This window comes from Rhinichthys klamathensis, unplaced genomic scaffold (assembly GCF_029890125.1).
Source record: "Rhinichthys klamathensis goyatoka isolate OS25496 unplaced genomic scaffold, OSU_Roscu_1.1 h1tg000007l_1, whole genome shotgun sequence".
NCBI lineage: Eukaryota > Metazoa > Chordata > Actinopteri > Cypriniformes > Leuciscidae > Rhinichthys > Rhinichthys klamathensis.
This window is the reverse complement of record NW_026606560.1, coordinates 685,366-703,955: the sequence shown is the minus strand read 5'-3', so window position 1 is coordinate 703,955 and position 18,590 is coordinate 685,366. Positions and strand designations below refer to the sequence as shown.

General features: G+C 38.5%; 2 protein-coding genes across 2 annotated transcripts in view; one reads left to right on the top strand and one right to left on the bottom strand.

Annotated features, from left to right (window-relative positions):
• adcyap1r1b (adenylate cyclase activating polypeptide 1b (pituitary) receptor type I) overlaps positions 1 to 7,391 on the top strand; it is a 35,342-nt gene extending 27,951 nt beyond the window's left edge. Inside the window, exons 8-14 of the mRNA XM_056259150.1 lie at positions 4,432 to 4,585; positions 4,675 to 4,735; positions 4,841 to 4,910; positions 5,039 to 5,130; positions 5,233 to 5,362; positions 5,727 to 5,768; positions 6,742 to 7,391. Of these exons, the coding sequence (XP_056115125.1) occupies positions 4,432 to 4,585; positions 4,675 to 4,735; positions 4,841 to 4,910; positions 5,039 to 5,130; positions 5,233 to 5,362; positions 5,727 to 5,768; positions 6,742 to 6,930 (738 nt within the window). The 3' untranslated portion in view covers positions 6,931 to 7,391. The remainder of the gene's footprint in view (positions 1 to 4,431; positions 4,586 to 4,674; positions 4,736 to 4,840; positions 4,911 to 5,038; positions 5,131 to 5,232; positions 5,363 to 5,726; positions 5,769 to 6,741) is intronic.
• Positions 7,392 to 13,579: 6,188 nt separating this feature from the next.
• Positions 13,580 to 18,590, bottom strand: part of ghrhrb (growth hormone releasing hormone receptor b) — a 70,357-nt gene continuing 65,346 nt past the window's right edge. Inside the window, exons 10-13 of the mRNA XM_056259139.1 lie at positions 18,458 to 18,549; positions 18,047 to 18,176; positions 14,531 to 14,572; positions 13,580 to 14,440 (exon numbers count right to left, since the gene is read on the bottom strand). Of these exons, the coding sequence (XP_056115114.1) occupies positions 14,258 to 14,440; positions 14,531 to 14,572; positions 18,047 to 18,176; positions 18,458 to 18,549 (447 nt within the window). The 3' untranslated portion in view covers positions 13,580 to 14,257. The remainder of the gene's footprint in view (positions 14,441 to 14,530; positions 14,573 to 18,046; positions 18,177 to 18,457; positions 18,550 to 18,590) is intronic.

Genomic DNA, 18,590 nt, shown 5'->3' with positions numbered 1-18,590 from the left:
TGTGTGTGTAACCATAGCGACAAAAACGACCAACTTTCGGATCCTGCACTTAAAGTAACAACAGGTAGTTTTTTGCTCTCGGGCTCCCCCTACAGTTGGGAAACAGTATTGTCCTCTACTACTGTCGTAAACTCTGTCATCCTACATGCACGTGCAATTGTTGACAACCAGGATAGCCCTGAACACTGTAGGAGGAGGTCACATGCAGGTGTTCTGCTTGCGTCGCGTGTGAAATGTTTTCATCCCAGGTACAGTGGCATATATTTCAGCATGTCATATGAATATAATTTCATGGGTTTTATTTTTTTTCTAACGACAAATGATCGCGTTTACAAGCCAGCGTCATTATAGTAGCCTAGTCTATTGGTTACCGTTTTACTGGATCTATATGATACTTCAATGCAATGTTTGAGTGGTTGATAATAACCATATATCGTCAATATTATAATATCAAGCTACCATAAATGAATCTGCAAATTTTACAAATCGATTTGCATTATAGCTTGAGGCAAGACAAATAAACAAATATCACAGACATGTTAGGTATCCTAAAATATGATTTTATTAATAATCTTCCTCCTTTCTTTGTACATGTTGAGTAGACTACACTTTTTAGGTCAAACATTTGCTATTTGCATTTCATCGATTGCAAAGTTCAAATCAGAACGAGAATACTAGCGATAGCTAACCATCAAAAACTAGAATATCGTTTACTAGCTACCAGATTGATAATTCGCTACTACTCTAGCGAATTAGAGAGGTTAGAGAGAGGCATTCTTTTGTCGATGGGGGGTTTGATGCTCCCTGCACACGCAAGGTCTCTCGCTCGCTTTCTCTCTCTGCCGTCCGCGCGCGTTGGAGCACAGTCTCTGTCTCGCGTGCGCGCTCGCTCTAGATTCCGGGAGATTTGAACTAATTTGCGGTATAACTTGTCGATCACGAGTGGCTCAACAGGTAGATCTATAGATGAACTCATCTTTCAGGGATTTGACCGACCGGGTTGACAATTTAGCGTGAGAAACCGGGGGTGTGGCGTACGTGTGAGCGTGTGAAACCAATCAAATGCGGGTGTCTCACGGCCAATGCGTGAGAGTTGGCAGCTCTGCAATGTTGATCCTCGTTCTGCCTTTAACGCGATCACTTTCTCTTTTTCTCTTTTTGCTTTGCTCCGATAAAACCTTTGCTTTCTTGTTTTTCTGTGCTGCTTCGGCCGTGACTATAACATTTGGCTCGCAAGTCCGATTTTAAGGAAGTGGGGGTGGTGGTGGAAGTGACGTATATGCCGTAAAGCAGTCGAATTTTGTAGTTCTCTTTGTTCGCCGGTTACTACCCGAAACCCGAAGTTTAAAAGTACGATTAAAAACGCTACAGACCCCGTCAGGCTATGGCAGACGTGTCATTCAACCTATTGTAAGTCGATGTACCATCACAAGAGACTTGGAAATATATTATGAAGGTTGAAAAGTTACCTGTTGTTACTTTAAGCCTATAATTTCATTTTTAAAAATATAATTATGTATTTAAAAGTTGCAGAATGGATTCATTTGGAGACTTCGAAATCAGCAGAGATAGGCAGGCAAATGCAAAACAACATTTGACAAGTTATTGCTTAGCTTCAACACTAATGTTTTTTTCCCCTCCGGTCTCGACTTGGTCTCGGTCTTAGTCTCGACTTGGTCTTGGTCTCGACTTGGTCTGTCTTGGTCTTGGTCTTGGTCTTGTCTTGGTCTCGATACCATCTGGTCTTGGTAGTGTCTTGGTCTCGGTTTAGGCGGTCTCGACTACAAGTCTAATTCACCAAAGTTAGCGCTGACTGCATTGTTCTAGCTAAATATATCCTTATGTTTGTTAGGCGAACATGAAAGTCCATTTAGAAAAACCGAACTGGATTTACCCACCTGTCCATTAAAAACAGAGCTACCTGAATGTCGGACTGGAAGCCCTTCTGCCAGCGGAGATCTTGCCACCTTTCAAATGCTTTTCCAATTCGGACTTCGCGCGTTCCTTCTCCTTTTCCCTCTTCTTTGTATTTTTGCAATCTGTTCATCGGAACGTTGTCTCTTTGGTCGTGTGTCGGCCATATCAAACTTAAAGAGAATATAATTCTAGCTTCCCTCTTCACGCTTCTCTCTCCTCCACACCCCCCCTCATGTGTACGCACACTAACCCCACCCCCACACCCTTCTTCTCGGTTATTGGCTGCACACTGTTTTGTTTCATGAAGCGGGTTGCCCCAGTTGGTTTTTGTTGCAGTTTGTGGCGCCTGGGCTGTCTACAGAGACCGCGTTTGTTGCAGTGTGTTCAGGGGACAGGCAGCTAGCGGATAGTGAGGAGATGTTTGCTGACAAAAAATGTTTTGGCCTAAAAAACGCGTGACATCGCTTAGAGCACCTTTAATGTAGGTGATTGAGTTATTTTTCATTTGATTACACGTGATATCGCTCGTTTCTGCATCTTCAGGAAATTCAGTACTCACAGAGAAAGTCTAATTGAAGAGAATTGGCACTGTCTGGTTACTTCCGGTTTCTGGACTGGCTGCAGTAACACGTCTCTGTCCATGCGGGGGCGCTCGCAGGCGAGTGCAGAATGAATGGGAGTCTATGGGGTTTCACCCCCAGAAATCCACTTTTCTCAGGATGTATTTTTTTGTCAAGTAATTTGAAAGTTGCATTCAAAAGGGAGGGCTAAGATAATACACTCAGCTGAAAATTGCATTTTTAAGTTCACATATCTGTTCTAAAAATCCGTTCAAAAATGTGATGACGTCACGTAATAGCAGAATGCTAGCGTGTTCCGGCCAACAACGGCCTAACCTGTAAGAAATCGAAAGGACATAAGTACTCGTTCATTCGACTTTTGGCCTATAATCCAGTGGCGTAGGTTTGATTTTGAAATTGGTGGGGACGTAGTCTCAGCCTCAGACGTCACGCCCACGGAACGTTGGCTAAACGTCTGATGCATATGGTACACTTAACTGGAAACACTTCAGGAATGTCGAAGTCGTCATCTGATTGGTTGAATTTTATCGGATTTCCGGGGAGCGCGAGTGTCGCGTTTATTTTCGGTCCGCCGGGAAACAAAGCGCAGACGTGTGATTGCGGAAGAAAAACTGTTGTGTTTACATGAGTGACAATGAGCATTTATCAAGATCAGCTAAACGTAGGATTCTCAAAAGTATGCGAGGTTCACGGCATAGACTCTTTAAGAGATGTCCAGAAGGTTTTGTTTTGAGGCACTTAGTGGAGACAATAAGAGATATTTTAGCCTGTTTGCAGGATTTGGGAAGAGTATTATTTTCCAAGCCTGGCCGACCCTTTGTCAGCATTTAGAAGGATTCCCAGCAGATCCAATTTTACAAGTTGTGAGTGTGTCCCCTCCTATCTATTATGGAAGATAAAGTGAAGTACCTAACTGCGAAGGGGATATCAGCCGTGTTTGCGGGCAAACATGAAACAACAGACGCTGACATCGCAGCTGGCCGATTCAGTATTGTGTTCGGTTCTCCAGAATTGCTTGTGGGTGTTAAAAAGTGGAGAGATATGCTTCAAACAGATGTTTACCGCGAGCGTCTCATCGGTATGGCTGTTGATGAAGTGCACGCCATTGTTGTTATACGTGCACGAACAGATCAATGACTTACTGCTTGTTTTCTTCTCCTTCTTTGATTTTCTATGCTGACTGACTTGTGGCACGCCGGTCTGTTGTTGTGGGGACATTTCCACGCCCCGAAACGTGACGCTGAACGAAACGATATGTAATTGGTTGTTTTACATGTCGGTCAAACGTTCTTATGGGCGGGCCTTGGCCAAAGAAAGCTGCTATGAATTCCAGACCTTCAGCCGTCAGTCTGAAGGTCTGGCTACGCGAGACTAGTGGGGACGGGGACATCAATATTTAATATATTTAAAGTTTTGATCGAAAATATTGCTAGGGATATATCAGTGTCACTGGATATTGGTAGGGACACGTCCCTAGCGTCCCTGCTAAATTCTACGCCCCTGCTATAATCTATATTGAACTTGCGGAATCAACAATAAAATCTATGTTGATTCAACGACAAGCAGGAGAAAGAGATACATTTAGCCGTTTAGCTCCATAGACTCTCATTCATTCTGCACTCGCCCGCGATCACCTCCAGTGGAATTCTAATGGAACTGCAACCAATATGATACACAATGGGGCTAATAGGAAGTGCCAAGGCTCTCCGTTAGACGGGCTCTGGTACTCATCAGAACAGAAGATGTGTAATAGCGCCCTCTACCGTATAACAGTGAAAACATGGAAAGCCGGAAGATCCCGCCAATGGCAAGGAAGCGTTTTCTCACAAATGACGGAAATTTCGTCAATGGCGTGGATATCCAGTGAGAGTATGTAATAAATATAAATTCATTTTCATGATGCGGTATTCACTCCAAGTTTTTCTTTCTGTAGGTGGAGTGTAAGGCGGTGATGGTATTTTTTCATTATTGTGTTTTGTCAAACTACTTCTGGCTGTTCATCGAGGGATTGTATCTCTTTACTCTGCTCGTTGAGACATTCTTTCCAGAGAAAAGATACTTCTACTGGTACACCATTATTGGATGGGGTACGACCCAAAATTACACATTTTAACACATACAAACAAGTGTTTGTAAGTGAAATAATTTTTTTTTCCGTTTGCCCATGTTTTCTCAGGTACTCCAACAATATGTGTGGCTGTCTGGGCTGTCTTAAGAGCTCATTTTGATAACATTGGGTAAGATGAAGGATTTATTTATCATATCTATAATAATGTTATTTAATAAATACATCAATGAGGGGAAACTGATCAAATTGGCTAAATATCTGACGTTGCCTGCAGTTGCTGGGATATTAATGACAATGCTGCCATCTGGTGGGTGATCAAGGGTCCTGTTCTCGCCTCCATCATGGTACGGCTAAAATATTCCCTCTCAAAAGAATTTTTACTATAATATTAAGCTACTGCATTATTGTATTGATTCAGCAGGACAGAACTAAATATACACTATATCTCTTGTCTTTTTTTTTTTACCCTCAGATCAACTTTATACTCTTTATTGGCATCATTATAATCCTGGTGCAGAAGCTTCAGTCTCCAGATATTGGAGGGAATGAGTCCAGCATTTATCTGTTAGTAATATACATATTGTTTTTATATATTTACATCCCTAAGTTTAGCACCATTCTATTGAGTTGTGGAGTCTCATGATTAGTGTGTTGTGTGATTGACAGGCGTCTGGCCCGCTCCACTCTTCTCCTCATTCCTCTATTTGGAATCCACTATACCATATTTGCGCTCACACCAGAAGATGTCAGCAAGAAAGAAAGACTCGTGTTTGAACTTGGTCTTGGTTCTTTTCAGGTATACGCCCCCTCCCCTTTTGCTCTCTCAGATATGACATTTTAAATACTTGCAGTGACCGAAAACATTTTATTTTTTGATTTCATGTATATTCTGCACACTGTAGTGTTGTACACTACAGTCTGCACTGTAGTGTAGTGTTGGTTAACAGTAAGTATGAACTAAAAAAAGTATTAATTTGTCCACTTTATTTTATCTGATGATATATTATTAGATTAAACAAGATTATAATAATTGCAACTTTTGCCCAACTAAAATTTTACTATGTTTTAAGTTGCTTTTTTAATAGTACTTTATTTTTCTGATAATTAAACGGCACGTCAGCAATTATTCCTTACTTAGGATAAACAACTTTTCTTTTCAGGGCTTTGTTGTAGCTGTTCTTTACTGCTTTCTCAATGGAGAGGTAAGTCCTTTACAAATGCTATACTGAAAAATAAATACTTGTTATTCACACACTAAGTATGAACTGATACTGTTAGCAACATTTCATTCTGATTTAGCATGGGGGGAAATTCCAGTTACCACAATTACTAATGGATTCCTATTGAAAAAAAATTGATATATTTCCAATAGATTAGAAAACACTCCAAAATGTTTAAGTATGGTAAGTGAGAAATGTAAAATAAACAGATTACAAAAATAAGTACAATATTGTCCTCTGTTGTAAGCTTCTTTGCATAAAAGCATCTGTGAAATGTATATTTTAATAGCATACTCTTAAAAAATGCTGGGTTGTAATTTTTTTCACTTACATATTTAAACCCAAAGGTTGGGTTTGTCCATATTTGACCCAAACATCGGTTGAAACAACGCAGCGTTTTTAGAGTGAATTAAAATATTTTATTTGGGGCTATGCAATGATTAATCACGATGAATCGCATCCAAAATAAAAGTTTGTGTTTACATAATATATGTGTGTGTACCGTGTATAATTATTTTGTATAAATACACACTTATGCATGTAGCATATATATTTAAGAAATATTTGCATGTATACTGCATATATATTTATACATAATTTATACTATATATAAATATTTTATATATAAATAACACATTTTTCTGAAATATATACATGCATGTGTGTGTATTTATATATACAAAATAATTATACACAGTACACACACATACATTTTTTTTTTTTTTTTATAAAATTAGATTTTGTTGTAACTTTTAATAAAGATTCTGTTTGCATAAAGAAATGTCTCTAAAGGCCCTTGCACATTGGAGTGCTCATTATACCAGCATTACGTGTAAATTATTAACCAGATGATTTAAAATTCAGGCTTGTCCATGACCAGCATGGAAAGAGATCTGCTGATGTCCTCCTGTAGGATCCAATCAGTTTAATAACCCAGTGAAGTTTCTCCCCAAAGGTGCAGTCAGAAATCAAGCGAAAATGGCGCAGCTGGACGGTGAACCGGTATTTCGCCGTGGATATGAAGCACAGGCACCCGTCCCTGGCCAGCAGTGGTGTGAATGGAGGCACGCAGCTCTCAATCCTCAGCAAGAGCAGCTCACAGATACGCATGTCCAGCCTGCAGGCGGAAACACCAGCCACATGAGCGCTCAGAGGAACAGACTGAAGACCAAACTCCTCAAAACTAGAGCTATCAATAATCTGTCAACATCCAAGTCCCGTTTCATCTTCTTTAAAGTCTGTGTTGTGTCGGTTGAAGCTGTAATATCTGCCAACCGTCCATAGATGACAGGCTTTTGCTATGGTACTCTAACCAATGATCTATTGTGAGCCAAGCAAACATGGATACTTTTGATGTGGACGTATTGGATTTGATCTGAACTGAAAGGAGTTGCAGGCCAAGAGGAGGTAAAGAATCCCTAGCAATCCAGTGTTTAGGAGTGTTTCCATCCAGCAAGCTGAAGGTCTTGAACAAGGTGGATATATTTGTACATATCAACGTTACAGGAGTCTCTCATGCTTTCTTTTCTCTGTCTGTGAAGATTCGTGACAGTTTGAGATTCTCAATATTTCATCATCAAAAAATAAAGCAGTTGAACAGGATGACGACAGTGTCCGGCCCGGCGTCATCATCGGGATGTGCGACATGAAAAAAGTCATTTTGGAAGGGGAAGAAACCACATATTTCCCACGGGAGCTTAATCAATAAATGATTAATTTAATATGTAAATATTTTCATAAGTTGTAATTGTAGAATGAAGGACTGCAGGAAAATCAAGTTTAAAGACAAACAATGACACGCATTATTTGGTGGACATGCATTGTGGATGCCAGTGTTGATATATTTTTTACAGTCATGTGACACATTTCCTAAACTAACGTTCGCAAAGCAGAACTAGCATTCAAAACTGTCTTAAAACAGTAACTTGTTTTCATGAGTATATTCCTCTAGTACTTAATGTGCTTCTATTTTTTTTTAAACAGCCGCTATACAGAAAATGTCAATTGGAATATAACAGTGCAAAAAAGCTCGTGCCACAATGTTTGGCATGAGCAGCAAAGAATTATGAACCTTTATGCTCATTTCATTGAATGAATTAATTTGAACTACGCTAAATTACTTCACTGTTTGAAAGTTGATAACTGTCTTATAGCTTTTCTTACTCATAATTTTTTATATTTTGCTCATTTTGTAATTGTAATTTAATGTCATTAACACATTTACAAATAGAGCACTTTTAAGATTCCAAAGATTAATTTTGGGATATTTGACCCCTTAAGACGTCATTTGCCGTACTAGTTTGCAATTCTTTGCAACTGATGTCACTGCATATGAAGATATTTTTTTCTTCAAAGTGCCTTTTTTGCACAAAAGAGACAATTGTTTGGTTTTGCAACAACAAACTGCAACACATAACTGCATCATGTGAAAGTGTGTTTATTATGCTTCAGCAAACCAAGAGGCCTTTAGAGATTTTAAGCTATAGTTTCTTTCCCCCCCTTTGGCATAACTTTCTATGGGCCTTCAATTTTCTTTTTGTAATGCTAAAAAATAAAAGTAATTTGATATGAAAAACCAATTCCAAAAACTGAGAAAAGCTGATTTAGGGAAAGCAACAAACATCTTGCATACATGATCATGATACATTACAGTTTTTCTCCCCAATTTAAGAAACGGTTTACATTTATATATTCTCCCTTTGTGAAGCATTTATATTAGCGTTTAAACAGATCTATCACAAAACAAATGCCCTGTTTTTCAAATGATAACAACAAAACAAAAAAATGCACACAAGGTCAAAAATAATGTCATATTTTATATGATCAATATGTATTTATATATATAGCCTAATTATATAATTGAGCATTTGAATTTGACTTTAAGTGGAAATTTCAGTGTTTACAATTATTATTATTTTTTAAATGTGATAGGTTGAAATTTAAACTGACGTAATTTAGATCTAGGATCAGTTATTGAGATCATGTATCCAACTTTTTCCAAGATGGATTGATTCCAATAAATGTAATTTTAGCATTTGACAAAGTATTGAGAGTAGCCAATAATAAACGGCTTAGCCTACTAATAATTCTAAATATTATGAATATTCTTTATATTCACTTTAAACACTGTATAATGTTTAAACACTGTCTCTTTAAATGTACACTATGTAACTTTGAACAAAACTGCATGCATTTTGCGGAAGAACATTGTTTTGGTTGTGCTCTGGCTCTGCGTGACTGTGCGGATGAATATGACCCTTCATAACAGATAATGCTTTACAAATTACCAGTCAGTTTTACAACCTTTCAAATCCCCCAGTTTTGTACTATCTCTGAACAGCCAAGCCAGTGTTGATTCTTGTTTTATTAGAGCTCTGTCGCATTCTCTTTTAGCCGACAGACTCTCCTCTGTTCAGCGTTGGGTTATTCCCCGGATGTTTCAAGGTTAGCGTGCTCCACATCAACCTTTCTAGACTCGTTGTGACAACTAACCTATGCCACTCCCTCACCATAAATGCATCAAAGCAGCTGGAGCAACTTTTCTCAATTTACGGATGTGACGAGACTCGCACGAGCGAGTGATGTATGTACGCAATTTCCAGTGAGATCCATCCCCGACAGCCTGTCAGCGATGATAAAATATAAGCACTTATAATAGGTTTACCATAGTGAATCAGGGTCAGACGAAACACGTTTTCGAAGAAGGATTGATTATGTTTACTAAAAAGTTACATAGTGTACCTTTCATTCAGTGACGTGATCAGTGTGTGCTAACATTACACTCTGTTCTGTGTCACACTGAGTAAACAAGCTTTAGCAATACTGTACATTGTGGACACTTTAAAGCAGAGAAATAATTTGCAATACTTTTTAGTGTAAATGTCGAAATAACAAAAACTAAACAGCGCGTACCTGTCATTTCACAGAACATATGCAGAAGTTTTATTTAAAAATTGATAATTTTGCATTTAGATTTTTTCAGTTGAATTGTGAAGAGCTGATCATGTTGTTTAAATGTGTAGTTCCCAGCATCGCTGCGTATTCCTCTTAAACGATGCATGCATTTCCTGTGATCTAGTGGCTGCTAAAGCATACAAAGTATGATGTACCGCAATATTGTTGTTTCAAGAAAAAATACCACAATGACAAAAAATAAGTGAGTCTTTTGTACCTAGGGCCAACAAGCATGTGCACTTTCTTGAAAACACATCATGACTATTTTTAATATATCCTGTTAATTATTACAGTGATTTTTGTATTATAAATTAAGACCATTTTAAATGACATACTTTACTCTAAGAGCTCTCTAATACCTCTCGTTCAAAGTAGTGGGATTGCAGTGCTGGCACAGATTCTAACTTACCCAGAACTAGAAAATCAGCACAATTTATACCTCTTTACAACATTCAACAGAATATATTGACCTTTCAGCATACGTGCCTGCAATTACCACTCCTGATCTCCACTACCAGAATATACATAAAAACGGGCTGATGAGAAATTAAGTAAACTGTCAGCGTTACACGGGTATAGAGATAAAAGTGTGTGGGGTTTTACACAGAAATGACATTTTACTTTTTTCTTTCTTGTAAATTTAAATTGTGTGAAAATGTATGATAACTAATACTCTACGTAGAATAAGCTATGGATTTAGATGTAATATATAAAATGTTTTAAGATATTTGATTTTTAATGGATGGATATATAATGTCACTTCACACAGTATAAAAGAATAGAGTATTTAGAATACTAATATTAAAGTGTTTTGGGAGACTTGTAATGACAGTAGATTCATTTGAATGTTCTAGATTATGTTAAATGCAGCTAAACTTTTTTTTTATTGAGAGTTGCTGGCTTTTTATGTTTTTCCTTTTTCATTGTGCATATTTTATGTCATATTGGATGTATGTTATTGGATGTATGTTTGGTAAATTTTTGGTATATTATAGACTATTGATTTTGAAACATCATTAAATGTTTTTGACAAGTAAAGGTCCCGTTGCAATTAATAATCCCGAACCATAAAGACACCAGTAAATATCTTGAAGGCAGTAAATGTAGATGTTAAAAATGTATTAATGTGTCTTTGTCACCAATGTGGAAAAATACAGTAACAAGTGCACAGGTCTGCTTTGATCAATTATAGTAGAAAAGCTGCAAAAATGTTGCAATTTAAAGCTGGAGTCGGCAAGTCTGGCAGATTGAGTGGATTTAGGCAAAATTTTGAATGTTTACTCTCATGGCCCTCCCCCACTATCAACGAATACCCTCCCACCGAGTTCATGCTCGTCAGTGCGTGTGCACCAGATTTTCAGTGAACGCGCCCGTCTCATCAGCATCCATCAACACCATGGATTATTTGGAGGTATGCTGTCCTGGCTAATCTACCGATAGATTGTAATTGCTAACGTCATATATACTCTAGTCTAAATGAGTTTACTTGATTTTCCTGCGCGAAATTCCGCGAACTTCAGGCGTGTGCATGTGATTGTAACGTGCGCGAGGGGTGGCGTGTGCCCGATCTGTGATTGACAGTCAGATCTCACACCCCCCTGCGCTGATTGGACCCGATGATCCGGGAGCTGTGGATTTTTGCAAATCAAATAACACGCTCCAGGTGGGGTTAAAAGCTCCGTTTTTTTTTCTAAAACCACTTTATTTATGTTGTTCTGTCGGATTATAGTGTTGATTTCACTGAATATGATAAAAAAAATGTTGCCGACAGCAGCTTTAAAGTCCCCATGAATTCAAAATTGACCATACTTTGTTTGCCTAAATTGATCGTTTTGTGGTGAACAATTCATCCATGCAAGTCAATCCACACAAAAAAAAATTTTTGGCTTCGTAATCTTTAATCAAAATCTGAAATTTCCCCTCCCCTCTGCATTGGAGGACCTTCCCTGATGACGTAGGTTTGATGGTTTGGGTGTCTGCTTAACATCCGTAACCACGCCCCTCCAACTGACAGTAGACAGGCTGAATAAAACACCTACTTTTCTAGATCCAATCAGGTGCTAGTTGGAAAAAAAGCCACGCCCACTATTTTGCCTCATTTAGTATTCCGTTTCACTCGGAAATACGTCACAACACTGGAGAAAAGTCGTTTGCAACTTCCGGTTCACGGGGACTTTAAGGAGGCGTTTTTACACAATAATCTTTTCAACTAAAGCAGATTTTTTTTAATGCATTTTGGCCATTCATTTACAACAACGTTTTGGGGGGCTGAAAATACAAACTATTAAAAAAAACAGGTGCGAGATAAAAACAAGATCGTTATTGTCTCTGTGTAAACTACAAAAATGCAACAACATTTTTTGACAACATTGTCCTCGAAGAGGAAAAACTTTTCCGTTTTTAGTACATCGTTGTTGCGTGAACGTACCCTTATTTTCAAATCAAAGTTCCATGACCATTGCCTATGGTAATTGGAGTCCATTTACATATAACAATACAATGTCACAAAGCACAAAATAAAGATATTTACTCCACACATTTAACAATACACATCTGATAACTGAATATGTTAAGGCAGGTTGGTGAATGTAGCAACAACGCTTACATTTAAGACAACAGAAGTCATCGGAATGGGAATCTGCAACATTTTGACAACCAGAAAAAGACAATATACAACACAATATTAAAAAAACAATCAGAGAATAAATACATTTTAGCATAGCATATAACCATAATGTCAGAAAGTGACAGGCTTATTCCTGATTCACAGTCCTTTTTGTAATTGAATGGTTTTGAATTCATGATCCCTGTAATGTGTTCTTGTCTGAAATCATTGTTTGAGCAACAATAAATGCTGTGATAGAAAAGAAAAACGCATTTGGGTTGTTCTGAGTTAACACTATTGCACATTTCTATGGCACTGACATAACTATATATTCAAACTTTATACAGCTTATACAGTATCCGACATACAGTATGTTCAATTATGACAAGTATCCAGGTTCACAAAAGACTGAAAATGAACATTGACTTTCACATAAACTCATATTGCAAAATAAATGTGTGTGATTGAAATGAATAGAACTAGTGATGTGTTACCATTATTATTAATGAAAATGAACACTAATATTAATGAAACTGTTTATAATCAAACCACCAAATAACTGAGCGCAAATGTCAGTAAAACATAGTACACATCACATAAAATCTACTACTGTACATACAGCAAGGATATTTACAAATACATTTAGCAACTTCAAAACCTGTTGAAACCAGATAACATTTCTACCAAACAAGAAACTTTACAGTCTAGTGCTCCAGATGTGTGCACTGCAAAGGTTTCTTAAATAGGCCATTTTCAAAACAGTATTATTCATTATAATACTTATAAATACTCATATCATGACTATTAATCATCTTTAAAATTTGTATCTACTTTGTAAGGTCTCTTTGTACAGAGACGGATTAGTGTTTTATTATTTTTTATTTTCAATAACTCCTAATGATTTAATTAAAGCAAATCAATTTGATTCAAAATGAATACAATATTTTGAAAATACCTGCTATTTAAGAAAAAATACTTTGTAAGCCCTGTAGAAATGTTATAATTCTTTACACATACAGGGCCAGTGCACTGTGCAATATAGTGCCTTGAAATGCAATTTACAAAATTTAAGATTAAGAATAAGAATGCCTTTGTGAATATAAAAATACCTTCTTTCTTTCTTTTTTTAATTGATAGCTATTATTTTGTGAATGATCCAAAATAAGGTCTGTTTACTGTAAGGCAATTAGCTGTATTCAACATCTATACATTATGCACTCTCAACTTTCAAGGCAGGCAGACCATAAGTCTCAAGTGACAAACAACGGAGTGATAAATACAATTTACAGAGCAACACGTTTAACAAAGTTAAATCACGATCATCATTTAAGCTGCTCTTTTCCATATATAAAAGTTGATGGGGATTACAAAATGAGTAAATGACAGTTTTTCTGTGAACTGTCCTGTATTGGAATTTGTTCTGTAAATAGTCAGTGCCAACCATCTAATTTAAACCAGCAGTAGGGGAAACTGAACAATATGATTTGGGCTTTTGGGTTATGAATAAATAGTATTTTTATCAGTAAAGAGTTGAATTGTTTCAGTGATGTGATGTGTAGAAAACAGAAGTATATCTTTGGATTGTTTTAGCAACCATTTTATATCCTTAACACAATGCTTGAATTTGCATGAATTTGAAAGTTTTTCAATTGTGCCTTGTGTCTTATGGCATAGTGCAGGATTCTTCAAATCTGGCCCTCCTGTCCTTTAGCTCCAACCCTAATCAAACACACCTGAACATGCTAATAAAGATATTCAGGATTAATGGAAAATTACAGGCAGGTGAGTTTGATCAGGTTTGAAAACTAAACCTGGCCGGACAGTTAACCTCAAAGACCAGGGTAGAAGAACCCTGGTTAAGAGGTTTCATGAAAGAGAAAAAGGGAATGAGATGAACTGTAAAGAATTGGTTTCAGACAGTCGACACACTGTTGTGGGACTCCGTTAAGGGCTGCTCCTTAGGGCTGGACTTCTCTAAAACTGAGATTTGTGTGACTGTGCTGCTCTCAGTAAAGAGGGTTCGTCTTCTCTTACTGTATCTCAAATAATTTTGTGTCTGCCACTTCCACATTCTCTTCTTTAGTTCTGCTTGTACCTGAAATGCAAAAATATGAATGTGTATTTTTGAAAGCAGTATGTGTTTCCTGTTTTACACATTTACAATTAGGGAAAAATTGTGGCTTACCTCTCCGTTGAGAAAACAGTATAACAGAGCCACAACAAAACCCTGAGATGTACAGAAACACAATATTACAGTCAGTCAGTAAGTAATTTATATATATATATATATATTTATTTATCCCATTTTTTTATTATTTACCATATATAATTTATGATATAATATTATGTTAAAGTGACCCTATTATGCTTTTTCGGATATTACCATGCATATAAAAAGTAAAAAAGTCAGCAATTTCAAAGAACAAAGTGCACGATAAATGTTATCGTGAGTTATTGATTATATCATGAGTTATTGTCTCCCAAAAGAAAGAACTGATTCTGAACTGCCTGAAACAAGTCATCAGTAATTCCAGCCTTACTTTCAGTTCAAATCTACGTACTGTAGGTCTTTAACAACTTTGCGTAATGCTCGTCTATTGTCTTCACTGGCTGTAAGCGAACAACGTCTACTTTGACCCGCCGTCGAACACTGTAGTTGTAGCTGAGGCCTAGAAGTGTTTGGGTCGTGTTGTCGACATGTTAAGGCGGGTGCACACGGTGCGAGTTCGGACACTCGGGAGGTCGTGAGATATTGCACACGTTACGAGTCAGTTAACTTGATAATCGCGTCAAAGCAGCTGGTGCACGGCACGACTGTCCGAATTTTATCCCGAGCCGGCGGCAATCAAGTGAGCTTTCGCGCTAAACACAGATACAGCTTTCAATGTTGCAAGCAACTATAGCTTCAGATAGAAAAATGACAGAAATGTGTGTGCAAATGATTTGTTGAAAAGCAGAGAACAGTAGCCATTCCTTTCAACATAAACAACATAAATAGAGAGAGAGAGAGAGAGAGGTGTGTGTGTGTGTGTGACAGTGTATGCGCACGCTGTATGGTTGCTGCCATTGAGCTCTAGTCCCATCGATCTAGCCTGTGACATGGTTGTGTGTGATTTGGCAATAGGGGACAGCCTATACGCTGGTGAAAATCGGGCCGACTCCCCGAATTTTTAAAACATGTTTAAAAATGATCGGGAGGTCGGGAGGTGCTCGTAGCATGCTCGGCTCGTATTTCCTCTCACACGCTGCGAGCCGCGACCGCGAGCATCACCGATTTCCATGCGATCATCAGCGAGCTCATAGAACAGCAAAAATCGCACTGTGATACTTTAAGAAGACACTGTTTTCTGTTTGCTGCCAAAGCAAATCCACTTTGCATGCACTTCCAAAGAATGAGGATTAAGGCTCGAAATTGATACAGTAAAACCATCGCCATCATTAGTGTTCTTTATCACTGCGTCTACAAGTGCTGAGGAAGCTTCCAGAGCTGAAATTAAGATACGGTAATGGACATTTCGTTTCCAACACACAATGAAAGCAGTAGACCAATCACAACAGACTGGACCATCTGACCAATCAGAGCAGATTAGGCTTTTGGAAAGAGAAGCTGTGTCTCATTCCGGCCTCATATCTCATTAGCCGCATTTCCACTGCCGGGCCAGGGCCGAGCCGTGCTAGTGCGTGCCAGGGCCAGTCGCGTTTTCACTGTCACTTCCGGGGCTTGATCGGGGCTTACTCGGGGCCAACGGCCAGGATTTCTGGCCCGTCGAATACCTTGGGCCAAAGCGGGCCAGCTCGGGCTAGAGGCGTGCTCAAGGTAAAAGGCGGAGTTTATCAGTGTTATGGAACGTTATGATCTGAAGCAAGATGCACATTTCACTTTTTTATATCGCGCAAAATAATCGCTGCTGGAAATGGAGAATCGCCTGTACTGGTCTGTCGAAGAAACCAAAGCTCTTCTGAGCATTTGGGCAGAAGAAAGGGTACAACGTCAATTTGACGGCGTGTGAAGAAACGAGGAAGTTATAAAATACATTGATGCTGAACTTTCTAAGCTAAGCATTCAGCGAGCAACGCTTCAAGTTCAGGAAAAAAAGAAAAAAAATTGCGGGCGCAGTATTGTACAAGGCGATTCAAACGCACAATGAACAAAGCAGAGCTCAGAGAAGGGATTTAACTGTGTGCTGCGTCCCTCTGTTAGAGGCGACTCGCGAGACAATCGGGACACTATTGCAGCCTGGTCGGTGAGTTAATATACACGCTATCTTCCTGACTTAAAAAATAAATAAATTTATAATACCCGCTGAAATGGGTTGGGTTGTATGACGTTTGATCCAGAAAGGCGTGTTAGGGGCGGGGTTTAGGGCAGCGCTGCGGGGCTACTGGCCCGGCAGTGGAAACGCAAGCCCGGTGCTTGAGGCCCGAGGCCACTGGCTCAGCTCGGCTCGCTGTTAGCCCTGGCCCGGCCCTAGCCCGGCAGTGGAAACGCGGCTATTGAGGCTGCCTCATTTCAGTAAAGTAACCATTATATTTCAAAGTCATAAAGAAATTACAACTGTTTATATACTTCAGAAGGAATAATGGTCAAATTTATAACGGTTACTTTTCTGAAATGAGGCAGCCTCAATGAGGTAAGCGGCCGACAAATGCAACCTCTTGAAAAGACGCAGCCTTCGAGTGAGTCCCAGCTAAAGACTAAATCCTACATCACACTGGTTCTCAACCCAAGTCCGGGGAACCCCCAGCACTGCACAATTTAAATGTCTCCATAATCAAACACACCTGATTCAACTTATCAGCTTGTTGGTAAAGACCTCAGATGGATGTGTCAAACAAGAGAGACATCCACAATGTGCAGTGTTGGGGGTCCTCCAGGACTAGGGTTGGAAACCTCTGCTTTATTGAACCGTTTCAGACACTGTGAGAAAATGTAAGTGTTTTTTTACCTTGGGTGCATGTAAACCTATTGTAGGAGACCTCCAAAACAAAATTAGGAATCTTTAAAAATAGCATTATAGGTGCACTTTTTATATACAAATAACGTATATAATGTAACCACATCATATTGTACATCAGACAATTCCAAAATTGATGAGCACTAGTTAGGGTGGCCAGAAGTCCTTTTTTCCTTGGTACAATCCTGTATTTAGGTCCTTTCCTGACTTATTATGAAAAAAATCATGTTTTCTTTCATATTTCTTTCCTTAATTGTCTTTGCTAGGTGATCATAAAAGCGAGTAGTAGTTTTCTGTCACGCGAGAATAGCCTAATGTGATTTGAGGGATGGTAAATTTGTTCTCATAAATATACTATGACGAGATTGGAAAGGCAGACAATGTCGTCATAGTATATTTTGGAGAACAAAATTACCATCCATCCAATCACAATTCGTTATCGATTAACCTGAAGTTAGAAGATCAAGTCAGATGCGAAGATGTCAAAGAAGTGTGTGTGTGTGTACATTTAATGAGGATCTTCAAAAAGACTTTATCAAGTTATTATGTGCAGTAAGTTGTGAAAAAATAACTCATTGTGGTATCACGCTGAATGACACGGACCAGAAGCACTCTCTCTCAGACAGCGCGCAATCCCGAAATCAGTTCTTTTTTGCTGACCATGCCGTCCTGTATTTCTCCATGATAAATCTGGTCACCCTAGCATTAGTATTCTGTGAATTTCACATATGGTTGATTGTACACACCTGAAACGGGCCCAGGCCAAGCTCAAGAAAGTGGCGAGCATTTTCTCCAGTGTTCTCTGGCAGGAAGGCAAATACCATGTAGTGCATGCCAAACAGAGGAATCAGGAAAAGAGTAGACTTGGCCAGTCTCCTACAAGTATACATAAAGATCAGCATTATTTCAGATTAATAACAAACAACAAATTACGTTTTGGAGGGGAATTTATCATGAGAGAGTAATGAGCAACTGTGATGGCTGTAAATAAAAGCAGACTGAAAACAGGCTACTGTGATACTTGCATCTTGTGAATTTCAACAAGACAATAACGCACTACTTCAGTAGCATGTGTGCAGCTGATACACAAGTATGTTAAATTGTCTGTGAATCAAACATTGACACATCTTTGCTTTGAGTGTGCATTTCAGGCCTACATGAAGTGGTTGGTATCATTGCCACCCATTCCTCGAGACTTCAGCTTCTGCACAAGAATCCGGATCACATTTATGAAGATGAAGAAATTGATCTAGATAAAAAAAAAAAAAAAGAATGCATCTCTGTATAAAA